The sequence below is a fragment of the Hesperophylax consimilis genome, chromosome 29, assembly GCF_061612785.1.
Source record: "Hesperophylax consimilis isolate HC1 chromosome 29, BYU_Hcon_1.0, whole genome shotgun sequence".
In the NCBI taxonomy this organism is placed as follows: domain Eukaryota; kingdom Metazoa; phylum Arthropoda; class Insecta; order Trichoptera; family Limnephilidae; genus Hesperophylax; species Hesperophylax consimilis.
This window is the reverse complement of record NC_142864.1, coordinates 7,345,819-7,367,389: the sequence shown is the minus strand read 5'-3', so window position 1 is coordinate 7,367,389 and position 21,571 is coordinate 7,345,819. Positions and strand designations below refer to the sequence as shown.

The 21,571-nt window shown below is 38.9% G+C and overlaps 1 protein-coding gene across 2 annotated transcripts in view; it reads left to right on the top strand.

Annotated features, from left to right (window-relative positions):
- Nucleotides 1–21,571, top strand: part of LOC149409835 (epidermal growth factor receptor kinase substrate 8-like protein 2) — a 109,005-nt gene that overhangs the window by 51,510 nt on the left and 35,924 nt on the right. The window contains exons 2-12 of one of the 2 annotated variants that reach the window (XM_089649230.1): nucleotides 2,107–2,153; nucleotides 2,832–3,063; nucleotides 4,962–5,032; nucleotides 9,292–9,485; nucleotides 10,577–10,739; nucleotides 12,226–12,359; nucleotides 13,507–13,587; nucleotides 14,115–14,308; nucleotides 15,277–15,535; nucleotides 16,888–17,048; nucleotides 18,516–18,640. In XM_089649230.1, the coding sequence (XP_089505356.1) occupies nucleotides 2,844–3,063; nucleotides 4,962–5,032; nucleotides 9,292–9,485; nucleotides 10,577–10,739; nucleotides 12,226–12,359; nucleotides 13,507–13,587; nucleotides 14,115–14,308; nucleotides 15,277–15,535; nucleotides 16,888–17,048; nucleotides 18,516–18,640 (1,602 nt within the window). In that variant the 5' untranslated portion in view covers nucleotides 2,107–2,153; nucleotides 2,832–2,843. The remainder of the gene's footprint in view (nucleotides 1–2,106; nucleotides 2,154–2,831; nucleotides 3,064–4,961; nucleotides 5,033–9,291; nucleotides 9,486–10,576; nucleotides 10,740–12,225; nucleotides 12,360–13,506; nucleotides 13,588–14,114; nucleotides 14,309–15,276; nucleotides 15,536–16,887; nucleotides 17,049–18,515; nucleotides 18,641–21,571) is intronic. The other variant, XM_089649232.1, reaches the window with a different exon arrangement.

Genomic DNA, 21,571 nt, shown 5'->3' with positions numbered 1-21,571 from the left:
ACAACGCCAGCGACGGAATTTAAAACGCTAATGAGAAAGAATGCCGTAAACAAAAGTCGCATAGGGGACGCTTTACTTTTGTGTAGCATCTGGTGACCACTTGTCCAACATAAGGTGCTGAAAAAGAGCGGGAAAGTGCCACGCGAAAGGGAATTTGAGAATGCTTCTCTCAATAAAGGTTTTAAATGACGGTTCAGGCTACATAATATCCATGTTTTATACAGGTTGTATCGGCACATACCCAACAAACTTTAACCAGCTATTCCTTAGCACATTTGGAGTAAAAAATGTTATGGGCACTTTGCTGTCCGGTAACATTTTTTTTTAATAAAAAATTTACTATTCATATTTTCACCACATGTCACCAATGTTTTATCCTTTGTCAAAGTTTAAAAACCCGTCTGGCAATATTTTGTTCGAGTTTCGTTGAATAATGTACGTATGTACCTACGTTGGCGCGCTTTTACAATCACAACGAAATGGCACGGTACCATTCGTCTCATTTTTAACTATTATTATTTAGTGTGTACGAAAGAGCGAGGACACTTTTTGACACACTTGCTAATAACAGCTGTTTAACACGAGAAACAATTCCAATGACAGTGACGGAGTGTGGATTTTTTATTTATTTTTTGTTTTTAATTGAAAAAAAATGTTACCATACAGCAAAGTGCCCATAACATTTTTTACTCCAAATGTGCTAAGGAATAGCTGGTTAAAGTTTGTCGGGTACGTGCCGATACACCCTGTATATACACGGTGTCCGGAAACTCGTAGTACAAGCAGTTACTGGAGAATCTACACCACATGGGGAACCCAAAAAAACATAAAGTTTTTTGATTTGAGCATTTTCAAAAAAAAAAAAACCAAAAAAAAATATTTTTCGGCTATTTTAGGGTTAAAGTTTTTTCTGGTGTTTAGGGTTGAATAACAGATGTTTTAACCCTGCAGAGCAGAAATATTTTATGATTACACCGGGTTAAATGAAGGGTGATTTCAAAATAATGCTTCAAATCTGAGTTTCTTCATTTGTTTTACTTTCGAATAGTTTTAATTAGTTGGGTACTTTGATCTTCAGTAATAATTTATAAGAATTTGATTAAAAAAAAAAAAAAAAAAATCAACTTCAAACTCGATTTACTCGATAACGAAAGCTCAAATAAAAAAAAAATATACTACAAAATCGACTCCAAATGTGATATAGATTCACCAGTTTCCCGCTTGTACTACGAGTTTCCGGACACCCTGTATAAACCTTTCGAAAGAAATTCTAACACTATCAAAATCAGTTGCATAGTTTAGAAGAACTAAGCGCACAAACAGACAGTCGTGGATAGCGACTTTATTTTATACTATTTAGAGATAGACAAAAAAAATTCTTCCATCACTTAACCTCAACAATTTCAATGAGTGTAATAAAATATCATAGTCAATTGATTCTAACAATTGGCGTTGAAGAATTGTGACCATACACATCACAAAGCATTGCAATTGCAGTGTAGACCTCGTACATTTTTTTTTTATTTGGATTTTACATCTATGTACTGGGTTTGTCAAACACAAAAATCAGTATGTCACTTTATCAAGTATGATATTGTATAGGTGACATTAGCAAAAATGATTCCTACTAGTCTAAAATCAATACACCTCAAAAATTTGCATTAGACTCTTCCAATATTAATGTGATTATTAAAGACAGGTGGCCAAATTGAATAGCTATTATGTTCTTGAATTTATTTTTCCGATTTTAATTACTGGTTAAATCTTCCCCATAGGAAAAACTAAACCCTTCCACGCACTTTTCCACAAATGATCATCTAGTCAATCAACACTATGCAAGTGCATTATATAAGTAAAATAAATACAAAACAATACAAGAACAACACGTCAACTCACCAGAGATCAAATGGGAAAATAATTCACCGACTCCAGATATTTTCATATCAGAGGGTTCGGCTCGGTAGAACTCCTAACAGGGCCTATAAATCCTACTGATCCGTCAACATAAATATTTAAAAAATCTTTCGTTATCCTACATGTATTTAAAATGACTATTTTTTTATTATTATTATTTATTTAACTTATTAGTGATTTTTTTCTTTCTAGGCCCTCGGATAGTGACGGTAACTGTAACGCACAACCATAACATATAGGTAAGAAATGAATAACTTACCTGATCAGTTTCTTTGTATGATAGATCGTAAATCACTTACCACAAATAATTATTTGATTCATTTCTTCCTCGGGCATCCCCAACTTTTTCTACCATTCACTTCATCTATTATCATGAAATCCACATTGTTACTGTTAAAAAACTACATAATGTCGAATTTAATTCTACTCCGTAGCTCATTCCAGTGCAGAGATAACGCATAAAGTTTTCCTCAAGTCCCCATCTTATTTTACCATTCAAGCCACTCTCTAAACACTCCTGGCACTAATAAGAACAAACTTTGAAAAGAAACAGGATGAATGGTATAGGAACGCATACGGGACAAAACAAAGAAACATTAATTTATGTCCTGTGTCCTGTTCAGGGTTGATCAAAGCAAAACTAACTCTAAGCAGAATTCTTGCCTGAACAGACTATGCGATAATTACAATAGCGTATTATCCAAGGTTGATATTTTCAGTTGCGAACTTACCAAATACAAGAGGTCCATAAAAGAATATTTCTCTGATGGTTTGTGAATAATGTTTATGAATTTGTTTTAAATTTAGCATGCACTATTTTCTGACGCTTGGCGCACTAATTGGACACTTGCCCGTTTTGCCCAGATTAGTGAGAGAGTATTGTTTTACATTTGAATGATTGTTTAATTTGTTTCCAGGTTACCTTCCTAATGATGGCCCTAAAAAACAACGGCGGGCCAAGTGGGGGGTACGGGCGGGACTCGTACCCGACGGGCGGAGACACCCGTGAGGGGTCCATGGGCTCGGGTCAGAGCCACCGGCCCGCCTATCTCGTGGAGCACCTTGCCACCTTCACGGTGACCAGAGAGACGGGGATTCTTTACCCGGCAGATGGTATGCGGAGGCTGTTGCAGCTAGAGAAGACCAATGGTCAGTTGGATATTATTACAATTAACAAAAGTCTCCTTCAACGGAAGCAATCTTCCCAACAATATAAATTTCCGATTTTATTTCTGGGTTAAATCTTCCCCATAGGAAAAACTAAACCCTTCCACACACTTTTCTACAAATGATCATCTAGTCAATTGATATTATGCAATTGCATTATATAAGCATAATAAATACAAGAACAACACGTCAACTCACCAGAGATCAATGAAATGGGAAAATAATTCACCGACTCCAGATATTTTCATATCAGAGGGTTTGGCTCGGTAGAACTCCTAACAGGGCCTATAAATCCTACTGATCCCTCAACTTAAATATTTAAAAAATCTTTCGTTATCCTACATGTATTTAAAATGACTGATTTTTGCATTTTTATATATAAATTTTTTGATAGTCTAATACGCCTAAATTTTTAATGAGAGAGCTAGATAAAATATTACATAATACAGGGTGCGGCACGGAAACTTGCTGATTTGAACTGGACGCCGACGAGCGAGGCGTGGTCAGAAAGGGGTGGGGAGGGTCTCATTGGAAAGAGGGGGTCTTGAAGTTTTGTTACACTACAAGCCAGTTGGCGTCATACGTTGGACAAAGGAACAGCGTGCGTTTGCCGTCGAAGCTTACTTTTCTAGCGGTCATTCGGTGGTCGCCACCCAACGTGCCTTCCGTACTCGGTTTAACATTCATCCCGCGGGTCCCGTTCCTAGGCGGCAATTTATGGGGATATCTCAAATCCATTGTTTATAACGACAAACCCCGGACCTTGCAACACCTGAAGGAAAACATCCGCCAAGCCATCACCAACATTCCCGTCGATATGCTCGAAAGAGTGGAGCGAAACTTCAAATCTAGGGTAGATCAGTGTATCACTAATGAGGGCCGCCATTTGCCCGATGTCATTTTTAAAACTAGTTAAAACAAAAATTCAGAATGTGTACTAGATGATACAAAAAGAATAAAATCGATATATAAAGTACTTTTTCTTTTATTGACTTTTCAAATCAGCAAGTTTCCGTGCCGCACCCTGTAAATGGCATAAGAACAAATAATCATTTGAATCATCCTTAAAGGGTCATTAATCCTTTCAGCACCGGTGCACAGTCAAGAAACATGCAAAACGTGTGCCTAATATTTTAACACTGATTTGAATTTTATCACTGTATATTACACTGAATTTATCACTTGTCGTTTCTACAACTCGTTCTTGAGTTCAACAACTTGACTATGGAAAGATTTGCCGGCCTCTGTGTTTCCTCCCTAGTATAATATGTCTCTCTTCAAGACCCAGCTTCGCTACTTCCTTTCCACAAAATAAACCCTCCACACAGCATCCCAAAGATGACAAACGCCCTGAGGGAAATGGTTTTATCACTTGTCATTTCTACAGCTCGTTCTCGAGTTCAACACTCGGCTATGGAAAGATTCGCCGCCCTCTGTGTTTCCTCCCTTCTTTAACATGGCTCTCTTCCAGACCCAGCTCCGCTACTCCCTTTCCACAAAAAAAATCCTCCACACAGCATCCCAAAGATGACAAAGGCCCTGTGGGAAATAGTTTTGCGTTGTGTGGAGTTAATGTTTTAGTTGGCGAAACGATCAGTCCTCACGAACCATGAGCAACGGGTGTCCGTCGAGTTCACACAAGAGATCAATGCTGCTAGCTCCTTAGGGCAGGCTACATTGAAATACCTGTAGAATGGACTCAGAAGCTACATTGTGTCTGTGCATTAGTTAACAAAGGATTGTAAATCAGACGAACTGCCCTCCTTCTGCAACATAATATATTCCCCTCACATTGCTTTCACTGCGCATTTGTTCCAGATGCCCAAACTATCTAATCATGAAGTCTGTGCTGTACTGAGTTATGTTTTTTCTCTTTCTAGGAATATGGTCCCAAAAAATGCAGCTCTGCCTAGATGGGCAGTGGGTCCTTATTATGGACTACGAAAGTGGAGTAAGTGCAACTGATCATTTATTTATTAACCCCTCAGGCCTCTGGCATATTCTGTCAGACGGTCAGATTATTTCCTCTTTACAATAAAATCCAAATAAATAGAATATTTCTGAACGAAAACTATGAACTGTTTTTAAGAGGTGGTGAAATACGCTTTCAAATTTTATTATTAGAAATAAACATATAATTATATACATTAGAAATGAACATCGGAAATGGTGACCGGATAATTCATCTAAATGACAAACAAAGAAAAAAAACTAGGTCAAATAGTTATATACAGGTTTTCCAATAAGAGGTGTTATTTTGAATAGCCCGCGTATTTCGGTAGATGTTACTTTTGAAGCTGTTATTTTTTGACATTTGACAAGTAGAAACTACGCCATTAATAAAAATGGAACGATACACGCTTCAACATTGCATTGAAATTATTAAAATTCACTTGAGTGAATCAAATGCAAATCATCTTGAGTGATGAGGCCCATTTCCACCTCGGTGGCTTCGTCAACAAGCAAAATTGTCGCATCTGGGGCTCGGAAAACCCAAGAGTTATTGTTGAAAAGCCTCTCTATCATCAACGTGTGACTGTTTGGTGCAGTTTATGGTCCGGCGGAGTCAATGGACCTTACTTTTTTGAAAATGAGGCTGGAGCAACAGTTACGGTGAATGGACTGCGCTATCGAGAGATGATTAATGATTTTTTATGGCTGGAATTGGATGGTATTGATCTGGACAACGTTTACTTTCAACAAGACGGCGCTACGTGCCACACAAGCAACGAAACCATTCATCTTTTACGATTGAATATCAAAATAACACCTCTTATTGGAAAACCCTGAATGTAACTATTGGTGTGTTGAATTGTCATTTTGAGGAGTTATCATGGAACCATTTGAAATAAACATATAACTATATACATTAAAAATAAAGATTTATTATATACATTAGAAATAAACATCATTATATACATTTTTAATGCAAAAATAAAAACTTTTAATAATGGCTCACCCTACGTTTTTTCTAACAAAAATTATTGATAATGAAAAGCACTAAAAACACATAATATTAGACAAATGTTTTATAAACATTATAGTCACCTCACTGTTTTGTAGTTTTATGTAAAAATAATTAACACAGTTCAAGTTTCATAATTTTTTTTTCAAATTGAAGTCAGAAGCTTTGGTTTCATAAAGCTGTGCATTTTAATTTTTCAATGGTTAACTCTTACATTTGAATATAAAGCGTGGTGCTTTCTCTTTCTAACACTATTCAAATCATATTTCTCTCCATGAGAGTAAGGGAGACATAACAATTCATATGAGACCTATATGAGCTATTCCCAAAAGCAAACAAATTAGCTTGAGGGGTTAACACCATTTTTAGGGGCTTTTATGTAGTAATAATTATTTCCCTCCTGCAGTATCTTGCGTAATGAGGAATGCATATGGCAGTTAGTCCCTGAATTTTTACACTGAAATAAATCCGACTTCTAGTATTATGTAGTGGAATCCGAATGCTTATCAATTCAAGCAATTCTTGACTATCAAATGCGTAATAATTGAAAACAATTTATTGATAATGATGTACATATTATTTTCATCATATGATGAAATACAATGTGATAAGATAGTAAAAACGTGACTGCGTCTGTCATACTTTGATGTAAAATTAATGTTCATGAAATGAGTCGTGTAATTTCTATACCCGCTATATCAACTTTCATTGATTTGGAGAAAACCGCAAAAAACTGTCACATCTCTGGCGTACATAAGTAATTGTATTACAATTTTTTATATAATGAATTGGAGTAATAAAATTTCGAAAAGCATTTATTTTTCTATATATGTCTAGCAATAATTAAGTAATTTCGATAAATAAAATGGATAAAGCGGATTTTGATACTCACTTCATATAGGTATATATATTCGTGATATAGAGGCTTTTGAAAGTCAACTGAGCTGACATGGCGGGTTTAGAAACACACGCGTAGATCATTTTGAAACACGAGCGTGGCGTCAGAGCGGCGGCCAAATTGTATTTTGGCAAAATAACTGCTTGTGATTGGTTGAATCCGATATAGCGCGTTTTGATAGTAACTTTCTGTATGATATAGCGTATTTGGTTTCTCACTCGCAGTTTTAACATGGTTTTTGGTCGTGATAAGGAGGGTTTTGAAACTCAATTTTAGGCTCCTCTTGTTGCTCGCAAAAATGTGAACAAGATGTCATACTCAGATCATTTTGTCAAAAAATCAGATATAGCGGGTATAGAAATTATAGGATTCATATCATAAAAAAAAGCATTTTCCTGTTTTACAAGGAACATTTTATAGAAGATTCCTCAGATTCGAAACAAAAATAATGTTTTATCAAATTGTATTGTTTAGTTATTGAAGACAATATTAGCGATTCTTAAACGAAAATTTGAAACAGAAAAATCAGAAAAAGATACAGTCACATCTAGGATTTATAACTTAGAAAAAAATATTCATCCTCGACTTCAATTAGATGTTGCACATTAAAAAATAAAATAAGATTTAATTATCTAAGACACTCGCTAGATTGCATTTAGTTCGATTTGAATCTTGCGATCATGCATAAAGATAGCAACCAATAAAAAAATGAAGATAAAGTTAGTAGTTCTTATTCGAAATCGTATGAAAACGGTTATTATTCAGGTACACAAAAATCTAGAAAATCTTGATAAAATTGATCATAAATATATCACAAAAAGTCACACCCGAAATGATCTCTTTGTCCCAGGCAAAGTATCAAAAGTCGTATACATATCTGGGACCGAAATTATATAAAAAAATCCCTAAAGAATTAAATATTAAAACATGCAAAATGTCCTTCATCGGTTCAATAATACATAACTAAATGGTTGATTGGATTGGAGAGGGTGGAGTCTGATAAACTATTAAATAATGTCACTTAAAATTTTACATGGTTACCTATTAATGGCTCATTTATTAAATATTTATTATACAGGGTTTTCCAATAAGAGGTGTTATTTTGAATAGCCCGCTATTTCGGTAAATGTTACTTTTGAAGCTATCGTTTTTTGACATTTGACAAGTTGAAATTATTAAAATTCACTTGAGTGAATCAAATGCAAATCATCTTGAGTGATGAGGCCCATTTCGGTGGCTTCGTCAACAAGCAAAATTGTCGCATCTGGGGCTCGGAAAACCCAAGAGTTATTGTTGAAAAGCCTCTCTATTCTCAATGTGTGACTGTTTGGTGCAGTTTATGGTCTGGCGGAGTCATTGGACTTACGCAACGAAACCATTGATCTTTTACGATTGAATATCAAAATAACACCTCTTATTGGAAAATCCTGTATATTCAATTTTGATTTTCTACGCTTTAATTTTACAGAATAAATTTTTAGCAATTTTAACAGCATTTGGTTCCTTAGAAGGGGCAATCTGCCTAGCTAGGAACTAATATCGACCTACAATTCTTAATAACACTTGTACTTATTTTTAATATACTTATACAGTTAATGCAATTTTATTATCTTGTCATTTTTGCTATACACGGTGTCCGGAAACTCGTAGTACAAGCGGGAAACTGGAGAATCTACACCACATGGGGAACCCAAAAAAACATAAAGTTTTTTGATTTGAGCATTTTCACAAAAAAAAAAAAAAACCAAAAAAAAATATTTTTCGGCTATTTTAGGGTTAAAGTTTTTTCTGGTGTTTAGGGTTGAACAACAGATGTTTTAACCCTGCAGAGCAGAAATATTTTATGATTACACCGGGTTAAATGAAGGGTGATTTCAAAATAATGCTTCAAATCCGAGTTTCTTCATTTGTTTTACTTTCAAATAGTTTTAATTAGTTGGGTACTTTGATCTTCAGTAATAATTTATAAGAATTTGATTAAAAAAAAAAATTTAAAAAAATAAAAAAAATCAACTTCAAACTCGATTTACTCGATAACGAAAGCTCAAATCAAAAAAAAAAATACTACAAAATCGACTCCAAATGTGATGTAGATTCACCAGTTTCCCGCTTGTACTACGAGTTTCCGGACACCCTGTATAATGGACGGGTTGTTTCTCAAAATTTGTACAACCATCAAATTAATATTCAAGTTCTGTTACTATCCAAGTACTGTGAAACCCATGATAAAATAATAACAGAACTTGAATAACAGAAGGACGAGTGTTCTTAGCGTCTTATTGATGTAACATATATGCTAATTTTATCTTTCTTATATCAATAATACTGATTGTAATTTTATCTACAGAGCGTCATGGAGAGGTTTAGCTGTTCCTCGATCCAGGAGCCGACGGCCTTCACCTCCTCGGACCCGATGGAGATGTACAACAACATCCTGGCCTTCATCGTCAGCGGGCGCGGGGGCACCCGCTCCGAGATGCACATCTTCCAGTGCCACGATGTGGGGGCACAGGACTTGGTGGAGGACCTCAATCAGATCAGGTTAGTTTCTCATTCAATTTAAATACTTGATTGTGCTTTTGGTTTCAGTCTGGAATTCATACTTTTGTGCAGTTATCAAGAAGAAAATGTCACCATATCTGGGGTATTATGCCATGTTGCGTTTATTCGTTTTTTAACCAAAGTTTCAGACAGCCTTTCAATGTCCATCTGCCCTAATGATGGACACCGAAAGGTTGTATCAAACGTAGATAAAAGAAGGAAGAAGTGCAGCACGGTGTATTACCCTAAAAATCAATCTGAATTGGCTGTGAGAACTCAATTCATACAAAAAGATAATTTATTTTTATTTGGAATTAGTATATCAGGCCGGCTCAAGTAGCTTCTTGTATAGGGCTGTCAGATTCTTCAATAGTGAACAGCTGCTAATTCTGTACAAAGCTCAGGTACGCCCAATAATTGAATTTGGGAGCCACCTCTGGCTGATTCACAATCCATTGTTAACAGACCGATTGCCATTTCTAATGTACAGATGCAATCTAGGCATGCTGAGTCTATTCTAAAGGTATTTTGATGGAGCCTGCTCAAAGTACTTGCGTGAAACTCAGTTGATGCTGGCTTCATGGGAACGGGCCGTTTCTTCGACTCATGTGGAATGAGTCCTTCATTTAATCCGTGCTTCTTCAAGACCCGCATTAATAAATCTCTTCCTACAGCCCCTACCTTACCACTTCTCACAACGCTGTCAACCGGGTGGCGAGATAGTTCCTCTGTCTTTACCCTATAAAGACAAAGGCTCTCTTGTGAGGTGTTACTTATCAAAAGATTGAAAATTTATACAACGCACTACAGCTTTTGTGTCAGTATGATACACAGGTGAAGACCAAAAGACTTGTGACAAAATGCTTCAAGCATTCTGCCTAGAATTATGCCCTCAAAAGACTTGGGACAGAATGCTTCAAGCATTCTGCCTAGAATTATGCCTCGAAAAGACTTGGGACAAAATGCTTCAAGCATTCTGCCTAGAAATCGAAGAGGTTCATAGGACTATAATTGTATATAATTTTGCCCCTATGTGTAACATCTTTGAGTGTTACATTACAGCTACAGTCAATTGTATATTTTTCTTTCAGGGGCAATAAGGTTGACGACAGAGACAGAAAGATCAGTCAGACAGGCAGCAGACAAGACAGCCAATACGATGAAAGAGATGACCCCAATTCCAGGGACTTTGTCATGGAGAGGGAGCGAGACAGAGAGAGGGAGATGGGTGAGAGGGGCAAGGCAAGGAATGGGGTAAGTTACTTTATTATTATACAGGGTGTATCGGCACGTACCCGACAAACTTTAACCAGCTATTCCTTAGCACATTTGGAGTAAAAAATGTTATGGGCACTTTGCTGTCCGGTAACATTTTTTTTTAACAAAAAATTTACCATTCATATTTTCACCACATATCACCAATGTTTTATCCTTTGTCACAGTTTGAAAACCCATCTGGCAATATTTTATTCGAGTTTCGTTGAATAATATATGTACGTACCTACATTGGCGCGCTTTTATAATCACAACGAAATGGCATGGCACCATTCGTCTCATTTTTAACTATTATTATTTAGTGCGTATCAAAGAGCGAAGACGCTTTTTGACACACTTGCTAATAACAGCTGTTGAACACGAGAAACAATGCCAATGACACTGACGGAGTGTGGATTTTTTTATAATTTTTTGTTTTTAATTGAAAAAAAATGTTACCGGATAGCAAAGTGCCCATAACATTTTTTACTCCAAATGTGCTAAGGAAAAGCTGGTTAAAGTTTGTCGAGTACGTGCCGATACACCCTGTATATAAAAAATTCTAATCCAATCATAGAAATCCTTTTTTTTTTTTGTATTAGGCAATTCACCCTAAAAAGAGTGCTATTAATTTGATAGACTTGTCCTAGTATGAAATCTAGGTATCATTTCGATGAGCTGAAGACAAACCACGTGACTATATTTATACCAACAGAATGGTTCGAGAATGCTTTGAATAATCCAAGATGTCAGTCGTACGTTGAACGCCGAAGAGTGCACATTGAAATAACCAGAACGTGCCCGAACTTTTTTTCCTCCGATTTGGGATTTGTAGTTAAGTTTTTACGCATCCAGCAATTTGCGCAATATCGTAAAAAGCACTAATTATTCATAAGTAGATTTTATTACAATGCGATTTGCATGTATACTACCAGATTCATTTATTGACAAATTACAGAAAGGGAGACTGTCAAGCCCCTTTCCCTGCTAGTCTATCGAATCCAATACTATTTTCAATACAATCGAAGCTAAGTTTGAAATGGCTTTCGCCGTGTGTCCACAAATTTGTGTGTTAAATTGTTTAGTGACCACACTGAATTGATAATACACACTATAAATGCCTTCCATGAAGATTTGAATGGAAAACGATGTCGCCACCGACTTAATACCTCCTGATTCTAGTCCATTTAGCATGCGCTCAGTCTCTCTTACATTTGCCTGACACTGTATATCGCCATCCCATTTGAAGTACATAATGATGGTGAAGGCATATATATGAGCATGAATAAACCATGCCCTCAGCGTTACTCTTACATATGTGTATTAGTTTTTACAGAAAATGTATGAATCTCATGAAAAGTGTGATGGTATGACACCAAAACAAAACACAAAAGAAAAAGATATCCATTTTGTTCCGACGATAATGTCATCGGTATTATTTCACGTCTTCTTCAATGACCATTCTGACGATTGTATTGATTTCCAGATCCCGATGTTTGCCCACCAGTACCGAGAGCCCCTCTCGGACTCTGAGCTGACCCCGCATGGACACAACGAGGACGAAGCATCCAGCACTTCTTCGGATAAACTATACGAACAGGATATCGCCATACTAAACAGGTATGTGTAAATAAGATGGATATCACAGAAATTCAAATGTAACATTGCCATCAATTAGCCAATCAGTTCAAGAGACTGTTATTTCTAGTTGCAGAAAGATGGAAATCACAGAAATTCAAATGTAACATTGCCATCAATTAGCCACTCAGTTCAAGAGACTGTTATTGCTAATTGCAGCAAGATGGAAATCACAGAAATTCAAATGTAACATTGTCATCAAATAGCCAACCAGTTCAAGAGACTGTTATCGCTGATTGCAGCAAGATGGAAATCACACAAATTCAAATGTAACATTGCCATCAATTAGCCAATCAGTTCAAGAGACTGTATCGCTGATTGCAGCAAGATGGAAATCACACAAATTCAAATGTAACATTGCCTTCAATTTGCCAATCAGCTCCGTTTTTGACATTTGAAAGGTTATTAAGTGCTGAATCTAGGTCCGTCTCAACGTTTTATATTTCTAATTTTTTTATTACATTAACTCCATGCAAAAAGCCCTGAGTTAAATAATTTCCAGCAAATATGTGGTCATATATATTCCATGTCATATTTGCATATGCTGTGTGAAGGTTGATGTGGAGGTTGTTTTAAGGAAAGAAAGGAGAGGAGAAGATGGTAGAAGTAGTTGGAGACACCTGAGGAAGACATGGCACGATCAAGTGAACCAAATACTTGAGTATGTATGTATGTATGTGAATGAGGAAAGGATTTTGTATCAAGACCGAGTTGTTTGGCAGTCTGTCCTCTCTCCCTTCCCCTACGGAAACGGTGTGATGGTTAGTTAAGGAGAGGAGGTTCCTGGAAGGAGAGAGGTATTCCTAACCACCCCTTGGTGGGTAGGAGTCTCAGGATTAGCGTGTCCAGTAGTGACGAATGTATGAATGCTGCGGTGATAAGGCGATGGTTCGAGAGAATCTGGCTGGAGGTCAAAAAGTCTCCCTCAATCAATATCTCCCTATTCGGTCTGCCACGTAAGCGGTGAAGCTGTCAAGACCTGAACAAACATCACCTCACAGCACCCCTACTAAGTCACCAACGTAGCGAACCACTCGGATGACCAATGGCAGAGGTGTTGGTTATCCAAAAAACGATTGGCATTACCCAAATTTTTTAACTGTTATTGACAATAATTTATTTATTTCAGGTGTTTCGACGATATTGAGAAGTTCATTGCCCGCCTCCAGCACGCAGCCGCTGCCAGCCGTGAATTAGAACGCAGGAAAAGGTATAAAATTCTAACCTTAATTGTATGAACTCTTCTGACACAACATAGAATGAAATCTCGATCGATCGTTCCCTGAATACAAGTAGCTATCCCTGAGATACTACTTGGGTTAGATATCACTCGTTTGCTACAATAACAACATAAATCCAACATGAAACATCCAAATAATGACTTATTTGGTCAAAACTAACAATTTCTAACTTGTTTCTTGAAAATTTGCTTATTTTGAATTGTGTCATTAATGCAGCAAACAGGAAGACAATACTAATAAATCTAAATGATAAATAGAACTGAACAAGATACAGAAAAATAAAAAGTTAACAGTCGCAACTAGGAATTGAATCCAGGATCTCGTCTTTCCAGGATGGGCGTCTTAAACCAAGAGTTAAGAATACCAGAAGATCATGGGATAGGGACACCTGCAGGCACTGCATCGAGGCGATGCGTTCCTGACCCGAATATGACAAAAGGAAGAAAATGATGACGATGTATATGCACTTCTCATAATGTATCAACGTTACTTTCAGATCCCGCAAATCAAAGAAGCAGTCAGACCCGGGGGAGGGTATGCTGTCCATGAGGACCCGCCCCCCTCCCGAGCACGAGTTCTACGACATCTTCCAGAAGTTCAAGCTGTCCTTCAACCTGCTGGCCAAGCTCAAGTCCCACATACATGACCCCAACGCCCCCGAGTTGGTCCACTTCCTCTTCACACCACTGGGTAACACTCTCAAATTAATGATATAATTTGGGTTACCGCCGCCCCGGGAACCATTCATTGGATAACCAACATCTCTGACAGTCACCCCCAAGGGATTCGCTACATTTGGTGACCTAGCAGAGTTGCCCAGGTTCATGGGGTGTGGTTTGTCCAGATCTTGCCTACCAACTGCATGGCAGGCTACAAGGGGACAGCCGAACTCTCTACATCCAACGCTTGGCACACAGTGAGAGGGATGGATTCATATGTCACTCCTGGATGCATTGACCCTTAAAATCCTACCCAACCCTCAAACACTTTTCCTTCCTTAAAACTTATTTTCGTTCATTTACTTAAACAGACTCGCAACACAGAATCTTCAAAGATCTACTTCTGTGTGGAGAATGTAAAATTTTAAAGAATATCAAAATATTCTTGAATCTCTTAGTAATTCTTATTCCAATAGGCTAAATATTCTTATTCCAATAGGCTAAATGTTCCCATTCCAATAGGCTAAATATTCTTATTCTAATAGGCTAAATGTTCCCATTCCAATAGGCTAAATATTCTTATTCCAATAGGCTAAATATTCTTATTCCTTTAGGCCAAATTTTTTTATTTCAATAGGCTACATATTCTTATTCCAATAGGCTATTATTCTTGTTCCATTCAGCTAAATATTTTTATTCCAATAGGCTAAATGTTCCCATTCCAATAGGCTATTATTATTGTTCCATTCAGCTAAATATTCTAATTCCAATAGGTTAAATGTTCCCATTCCAATAGGCTATTATTCTTATTCCATTCGGCTAAATATTCTTATTCTTATAGGCTAAATATTCTTAAACCAATCGGCTAAATAAGTTTATTACATAATAAAAATAAAGAAAAAAAACTAAACAAACTGGGCGTTAGACTGTTATTATTTGAAATTTATTAGTTTATTATTTAGTTCGTTTTTACAACAGTTTTTCTTTTATTAATTCCAGCCCTAATCGTGGACGCATCCCACGAATCCTGCTCCGAACCCCGCCTCGCCTCCCGCGTGGTTCAACCCCTCCTGACCCGAGAGACCATCAACCTTCTGGGCAACTGCGTCACATCCAAGGAGACGGAGCTGTGGCACTCGCTGGACGACCCGTGGCTTGTGCCGCGCGACCAGTGGAAGACACCCGTGCCACCGTACCAGCCCGTGTTCATGGACGGCTGGTCGCCGGATTTTTTCGTAGTCGATGAGACGCCTCAAAGGTAGTGTTTTTAGAGATTTTTGAGAGTATCATGATTAATATTTGGGATATTATGCCATATATATAATTACTGAGGCAATTGAAACCCACAAAAACCTCATTAATATTAATAGAGACAACGGTGCGCTTAATTGGTATCCGATACTTGATGGCCACACCAAACTAATTGCCGAAAACCATTTTAAACCCTCAGGCCTCTGGCATATTCTTTCAGGTTCCATGATAATGACACAATTCAACAAACCTTTAAAAAGTGATATAAAGTCATTAAAAGCCAACTAATCTATAAATCTAACCTAGTAACCCAGTTTTTGTTTCATCATTTTTCTTGAAAAAAGTCTTGAAAAATTCGAAAACTAAAAAATGCTTTAAAATCAAATAAAATTACATCACAAAATCGACTACAAATAGTGATATGTAGATTCACCAGTTTTCCACTTAAACTATGAATTTCCGGACACCTTATCCAAGATTAAGAAATTTGCTTTCCGTCCGCTATTCAATATTTTCAACGGTACAATTAAATGTCACCAATATTATTTCCCAGATCATACTTTACCTTTCGAATGAACACAGTTTGTAAACTTTGCTAAAAAATTACGGCATCTGTCAAAAATTTAAACTAAAAAAATACACATTTCAAATACAGAATAATTGATTAACAAAAAAAATTCTACGTTTTATAAATTTTAAATTAAATATCCCACTAGAAGACTTACAATATCATTTTTAATTAAATACTTGGAAGACAGGCGTAAAATAAACGACTTAACTTTTTTATTCAAGATTCTAAACTCTAAATTCGACTGTTGCAAACTTCTGCAACTCATAAACTTACAAATACCTACAATAACAACACGACAAAATACACTATTCCAATGCAACACACATAAGCGTAATTACATTGCGAACTCCCCAATACAACGGTATCACACTATGGGAAACCAATACTTAGGTAATGTCGATATATTTAATATTAACTGCGAATTTTGTGGATTACGTAAAAGACTTATTTAAACACTATTCCTAAATGAAAGTTATATTTTTGTAAGCCATTCAAATCGCTGTATTTTTTTAATTTATGTTCTTTTATTTTTAATATTTCTTTCTCATGTTTCAAAACTGTCATTAAAATTGTACCACCTACATGTAAAAGCCCTCTGGGCGTTAAATAAATGAATAAACATAAATAAAATAAATATCTGAATCGCCCACAATCAGCTCCGATTTTCGGAAATCAAAACAAATCCCAGTTCTGATTGTTGCTAGGAGTTACAGACGGAGTCACAAAATTGAAATTAGTATTCTTAAATGATGATTTTACATTAATGTTGTTGTTTTCTTGGCGCACAGACCCCAACAGCGCAGATCTGATGCCTCATCCAACTTCCCCCGCGACGACGAGGGCTCCCCGCCCTACACCCGCAGGGGAGGTCGCCTCTCCGAGGTGCCCCTGAGGGACTCCGCCAGCCCCCCTCCGCCCCCGCAGGGGAGAGGCAACACCCCTGACACAGGTATGTATTCTGTCCTTGAATTAAGTCCCTAAGTTTTCATTCTAAACTTCAGAACCGGGATGCAGCATTCTACTGATGCGCTCATATCTGATTTCACTATAACTTTAACAGTAATTGAGTTGTTTTAAATTTAAAATAAGTTAATTTTTTCTTCTCTCCAAATAAGAATTATACAGAGCTTTAAATTAATTTATATTAGTAGAATAGATGACATGTTATTGAAGTTTGTTCCATGCATCCACTACTCTATTTGCAAGGAAGTGTTTCCTAAGATTGGATGCTAAAATTGTCCTCGGAGACTTACATTTTTGTTGGAGGTGAAGATTTCTTGGATGCCAGGGCAACTATAATGTTGTAGCGATGCTACGAGAATATTCCGGAACGATCGCCAATGTAAAACAAATTGTAGCGGGAACACTCTAGACGCAATGAGAGCATTCGGAGTTCCTACCTACAGTTCTGAAATGTTCTAGATGCACCCGGGTGGCTATATAATGAGGCGCGTCGAGATATACTTAGTCAATCATTAATTAGCAGTTAAATTAAGTTATAAATTATACGAGTGACCAACAAGCGAGCGCTGCGACTGCTTGCTGTGTACTGAGGAGTCGCGCCCCGCTGTTTCTTCACCGCGCTGCTACAGGACCATCACCTACACCGGGCTCTGCACGGAATACAATTCATTATAGACTCCTTGGGATCACATCAGCGCCCTGGCCCCGGCTATCATTCCTGGCCAGCGCTGACAACTTCGCCGGTCTGCGCTTCGGCCCCGCGGCATCGTCGCCAGCCTGCATCTCCCGAACAACTGCCGACCAGGTCCATCACACCTTTGGCTACCTAGTTCACACTGGAGTATCCGGAAGACTCCACGTCTGACCTGCGCCTTGACCGCTCCACCCCCGTCATCGCCGTATGCACCTGGTGTCGACTTCATCGGTCCAGAGTCATCTCCCAATTGCGCAACTCTACTGACTCTCTCTCTCTGGTTTCAATCCTGGGATTGGTTTGCAGCAATTTCATCTAATCTCCTCTTCCATTCTTCCCTGTCTTGTGCGGCTCTTTTGACTTGTGCATATGATGAGCAGCGCACGTCCACCAGCAGGTCATCCAGGTACTCTCGGCGTGGGCGTCCCCTAGAGTTGGTCCCCTCGGTCACTGACTCAGCACAACATTATCTTTCATCTCTCTCTTCCTTACCAGATCCCCAAAATGTCATGACGGAACGCTCTCCTTTCCACAGAATCAAATGGGTTTATCAAGTATTGTGTGACTCCAGTCCAGAAGTGGCTTTGAAGTTGGGTGTACTTCAGATTTGTACAGAGTTAGCAACTGGTCACTATTGAAGAATCTGCTAGCCACCAGTTTCTTGGAAGCCAGATTTACTCTTTACCAGAACTACTTGAGCCGGTCTGATATACTTACAGATATGTTTATATTATACATGTTTTGTTTGTTGCGTTACAGATGACCTAGGAGAAGCTTGGGCCGAAGAGGTTGTAGCTCGCGGAGGAAGAGTGGTGAGGGTCACCTATCCCAGGACTGCCAACAATGACAAGGAACTCACTGTCGTAAGGGGAGAATATTTAGAGGTACGTACACAGAATCCCACTCCATCTCCAAATTTGTTTTTGCTGCACCTCTTGTTGTGGATGTTAACGGAAATGTATGTAATCCGTCATTGTATTCGATTCCTAGGAAATGTATGTAGTTCCTAAAATCGCCCGGAAATGTGAAATAAATTATATTAGACACATTTCCTAGGAAATCTATACATTTCCTAAATAGCAATCGGAAATGTAAAACATTTAAGATATCAATGGGTACGCGGGGATAGCGGGGCAAGGGGAGGGTATTGCATCGTCTGATCGTGCTAGTGCGCGTAAACAGTCAGTGCATACGCACGTCCAACCTAACCTAACCTAACCCAACCCAAAAGACTTTTACTTTAATATTGTGACATTTATAATTACTTAAATAACAGACTGATTACTTACCAAATGAAAGTTTAACTTTATAAGAATATAACAAATAAAACAATGTGTTTTATTACAGAAAGCATTCTTTTTATACATTTCCTAATACAAAATTGGAATTATATACAATTCCTAGGTAATGTATACATTTCCCAGGATATGTATGTATTAAATAATTTTTAAAACAATATTTTATATATTTCCTAAATAGCTTCGGAATTGAATACATTTCCTAGGAGTTGTATACAATTCCTAGATATCATACATTTCCGGTAACATGTACACTAATTCATTATTACTCGAACGACAGAACAGTCCATGAAAGCTTTTTGTTTGACAAACCCTCAGTGGGCATACAATCTACAAACTACAAACTCTGAGTGAGGACTTTGAAGGAGAGAACGAACAGTTACCTCTAGAGAGTTTTTTCTTGGGATAAGAATATGTAACCTCATTGAATTTAATGTTTCAAAGACCCTATGATGTCCGATTATCTATTTCTGAGATTTCTCTACCTAGACTACCTATGAGTATCTTACCGACTATCTCTTGGGCATGCTCAGAATGAACCATCAACAGGTCAGATAGGATGTGCACATCGCTTCACATTTCTTCAGACTGATTCGTGGATGGTTCGTAAACTCTACTATCATGAAGAGCATTCATTTCCATGTTACCAATGGTTATCTCCGTCACCCACAGCATTATTACTATAGACTGTTTTATCTCCCGGTCTGTGGGACTAACTTGCCAATAGTGAGAGCTATCGTGTTTAAAAGAATCACTTCGGATATTGATATATTTAACATCAATGAAGAAGATTTTAAATGGCAAGCTCTGTTACTCCTCGTGTAAAATCTGCTGTTATATATGTAGGGGGCAACCCTACCTTTCTGTGACAACCCTGGAGGTCTTGCACACGGCCCCAACCACCACGTGACTGCGACGACAGCGCCGCCAGGAGGAGAGAACGCGCAGCGTACCACGCCGCCAGAAGCCACGTACCCGTCCCGCGGTCAACAGTTTACTTAACTTAACTTGGCGCTCAGAGCTTCTCCTGAGACGTAAATAAATCGATCGACAATCATTTGTGTTTTCCTTCAAATACCTTCTGATTCCTTCTCCCGACGATCCCGCTATAGGCATTCAATCCCACATTGGTGACCTTCCGACAGTGAACACGCGATCTAGTGAAGTGTAATCATCTGAACTTTCCTCCTGGCGCATTCCCGAGTGCCAAAGAGACGATCACTGCGTCAGGAGTATCAGACGAACATTTACATCAGTTGTTTATTGATTAAGTGAGTGATTTTGTGCAGCAAAAAGATGACGCAACAAGGCGGCAGCGTGCCGCCTGAGCCGACAGATCCCCTCACCCCCGCACCGACCGCCACGGCCGCATCTAAACCCACGCCCGCACCTACCGCCGCGCCGGAAGTGGATCGCGTGGCGGTTCGCATCCCGCCTTTTTGCCCAACGGATCCGGAACTGTGGTTCGCGATGGTAGAGCGCAGTTTCGAGGCGGCAAGGGTGACTGTAGATGCCTCCAAGTTCGGTTTCGTCCTGGGAGCCCTAGATCCAGCTTACGCCCAGGAAGTGCGAGACATAATAGTGGCACCACCGGATGTCGGAGCCTACGCTTTGCTCAAGAGTGAGCTCATTAAACGCCTCAGTGTCACGCAAGAACAGAAGACGAGGAGACTCCTGGAGCACGAGGAACGAGGAGATCGAAGGCCGTCCCAGTTCCTCCGGCACCTGTGCACCCTCGCCGGCAATACAGTGTCTGACGAAGTATTGAGGACTCTGTGGATGGGCCGACTACCTCACAGCACACGGGTGGTCCTCGCCACACAACAGGACACCCCGCTGGATAAAATGGCTAACCTCGCCGATGCCATCGACGACCTTGCGACAATGCCCTCTGCCAGCGAAGTTTTCTCTCCAAGAGCGATCACGGAGGCAAATTTAATGGATGCGATTGCCGAACTGCGCGGGAAAATCGCCGCCCTCGAAGTCAGGGATCGTCAACCCAGGGATATGAGCCCAGTTCGCCGCGATAACCGCTCTAGGTCACGACTTTTCCGTAGCCGCAGTCGTGCCAGGGGTACGCAACCATCTGACGTATGCTGGTACCACGCAACGTTCGGAGCTAATGCCCAACGGTGCCGAGAGCCCTGTAAATACGCACAGGGAAACGCCCAGGGCTACAACTGATGGCGACCAGTACCTGCAGCCCACCGAAATTAAGTCGCCTTTTCGTCACAGACCGGGTAACACGCACACAATTCCTCGTGGACACGGGCGCGGACCTGTGCGTATACCCACGGACCTTAGTACGAGGACGACCTCCTAAACAATCTTACGAGCTGGCAGCCGCGAACGGAAGCACCATCGCCACTTACGGAAACCTGACACTTACTCTCAATTTGGGGCTTAGACGTGACTTCACCTGGAGTTTCGTCATCGCTGATGTCTCCAAGCCTATCATCGGTGTGGACTTCTTGGCAAAATTCAACTTGCTAGTTGACGTCCGCAACGGAAAACTAC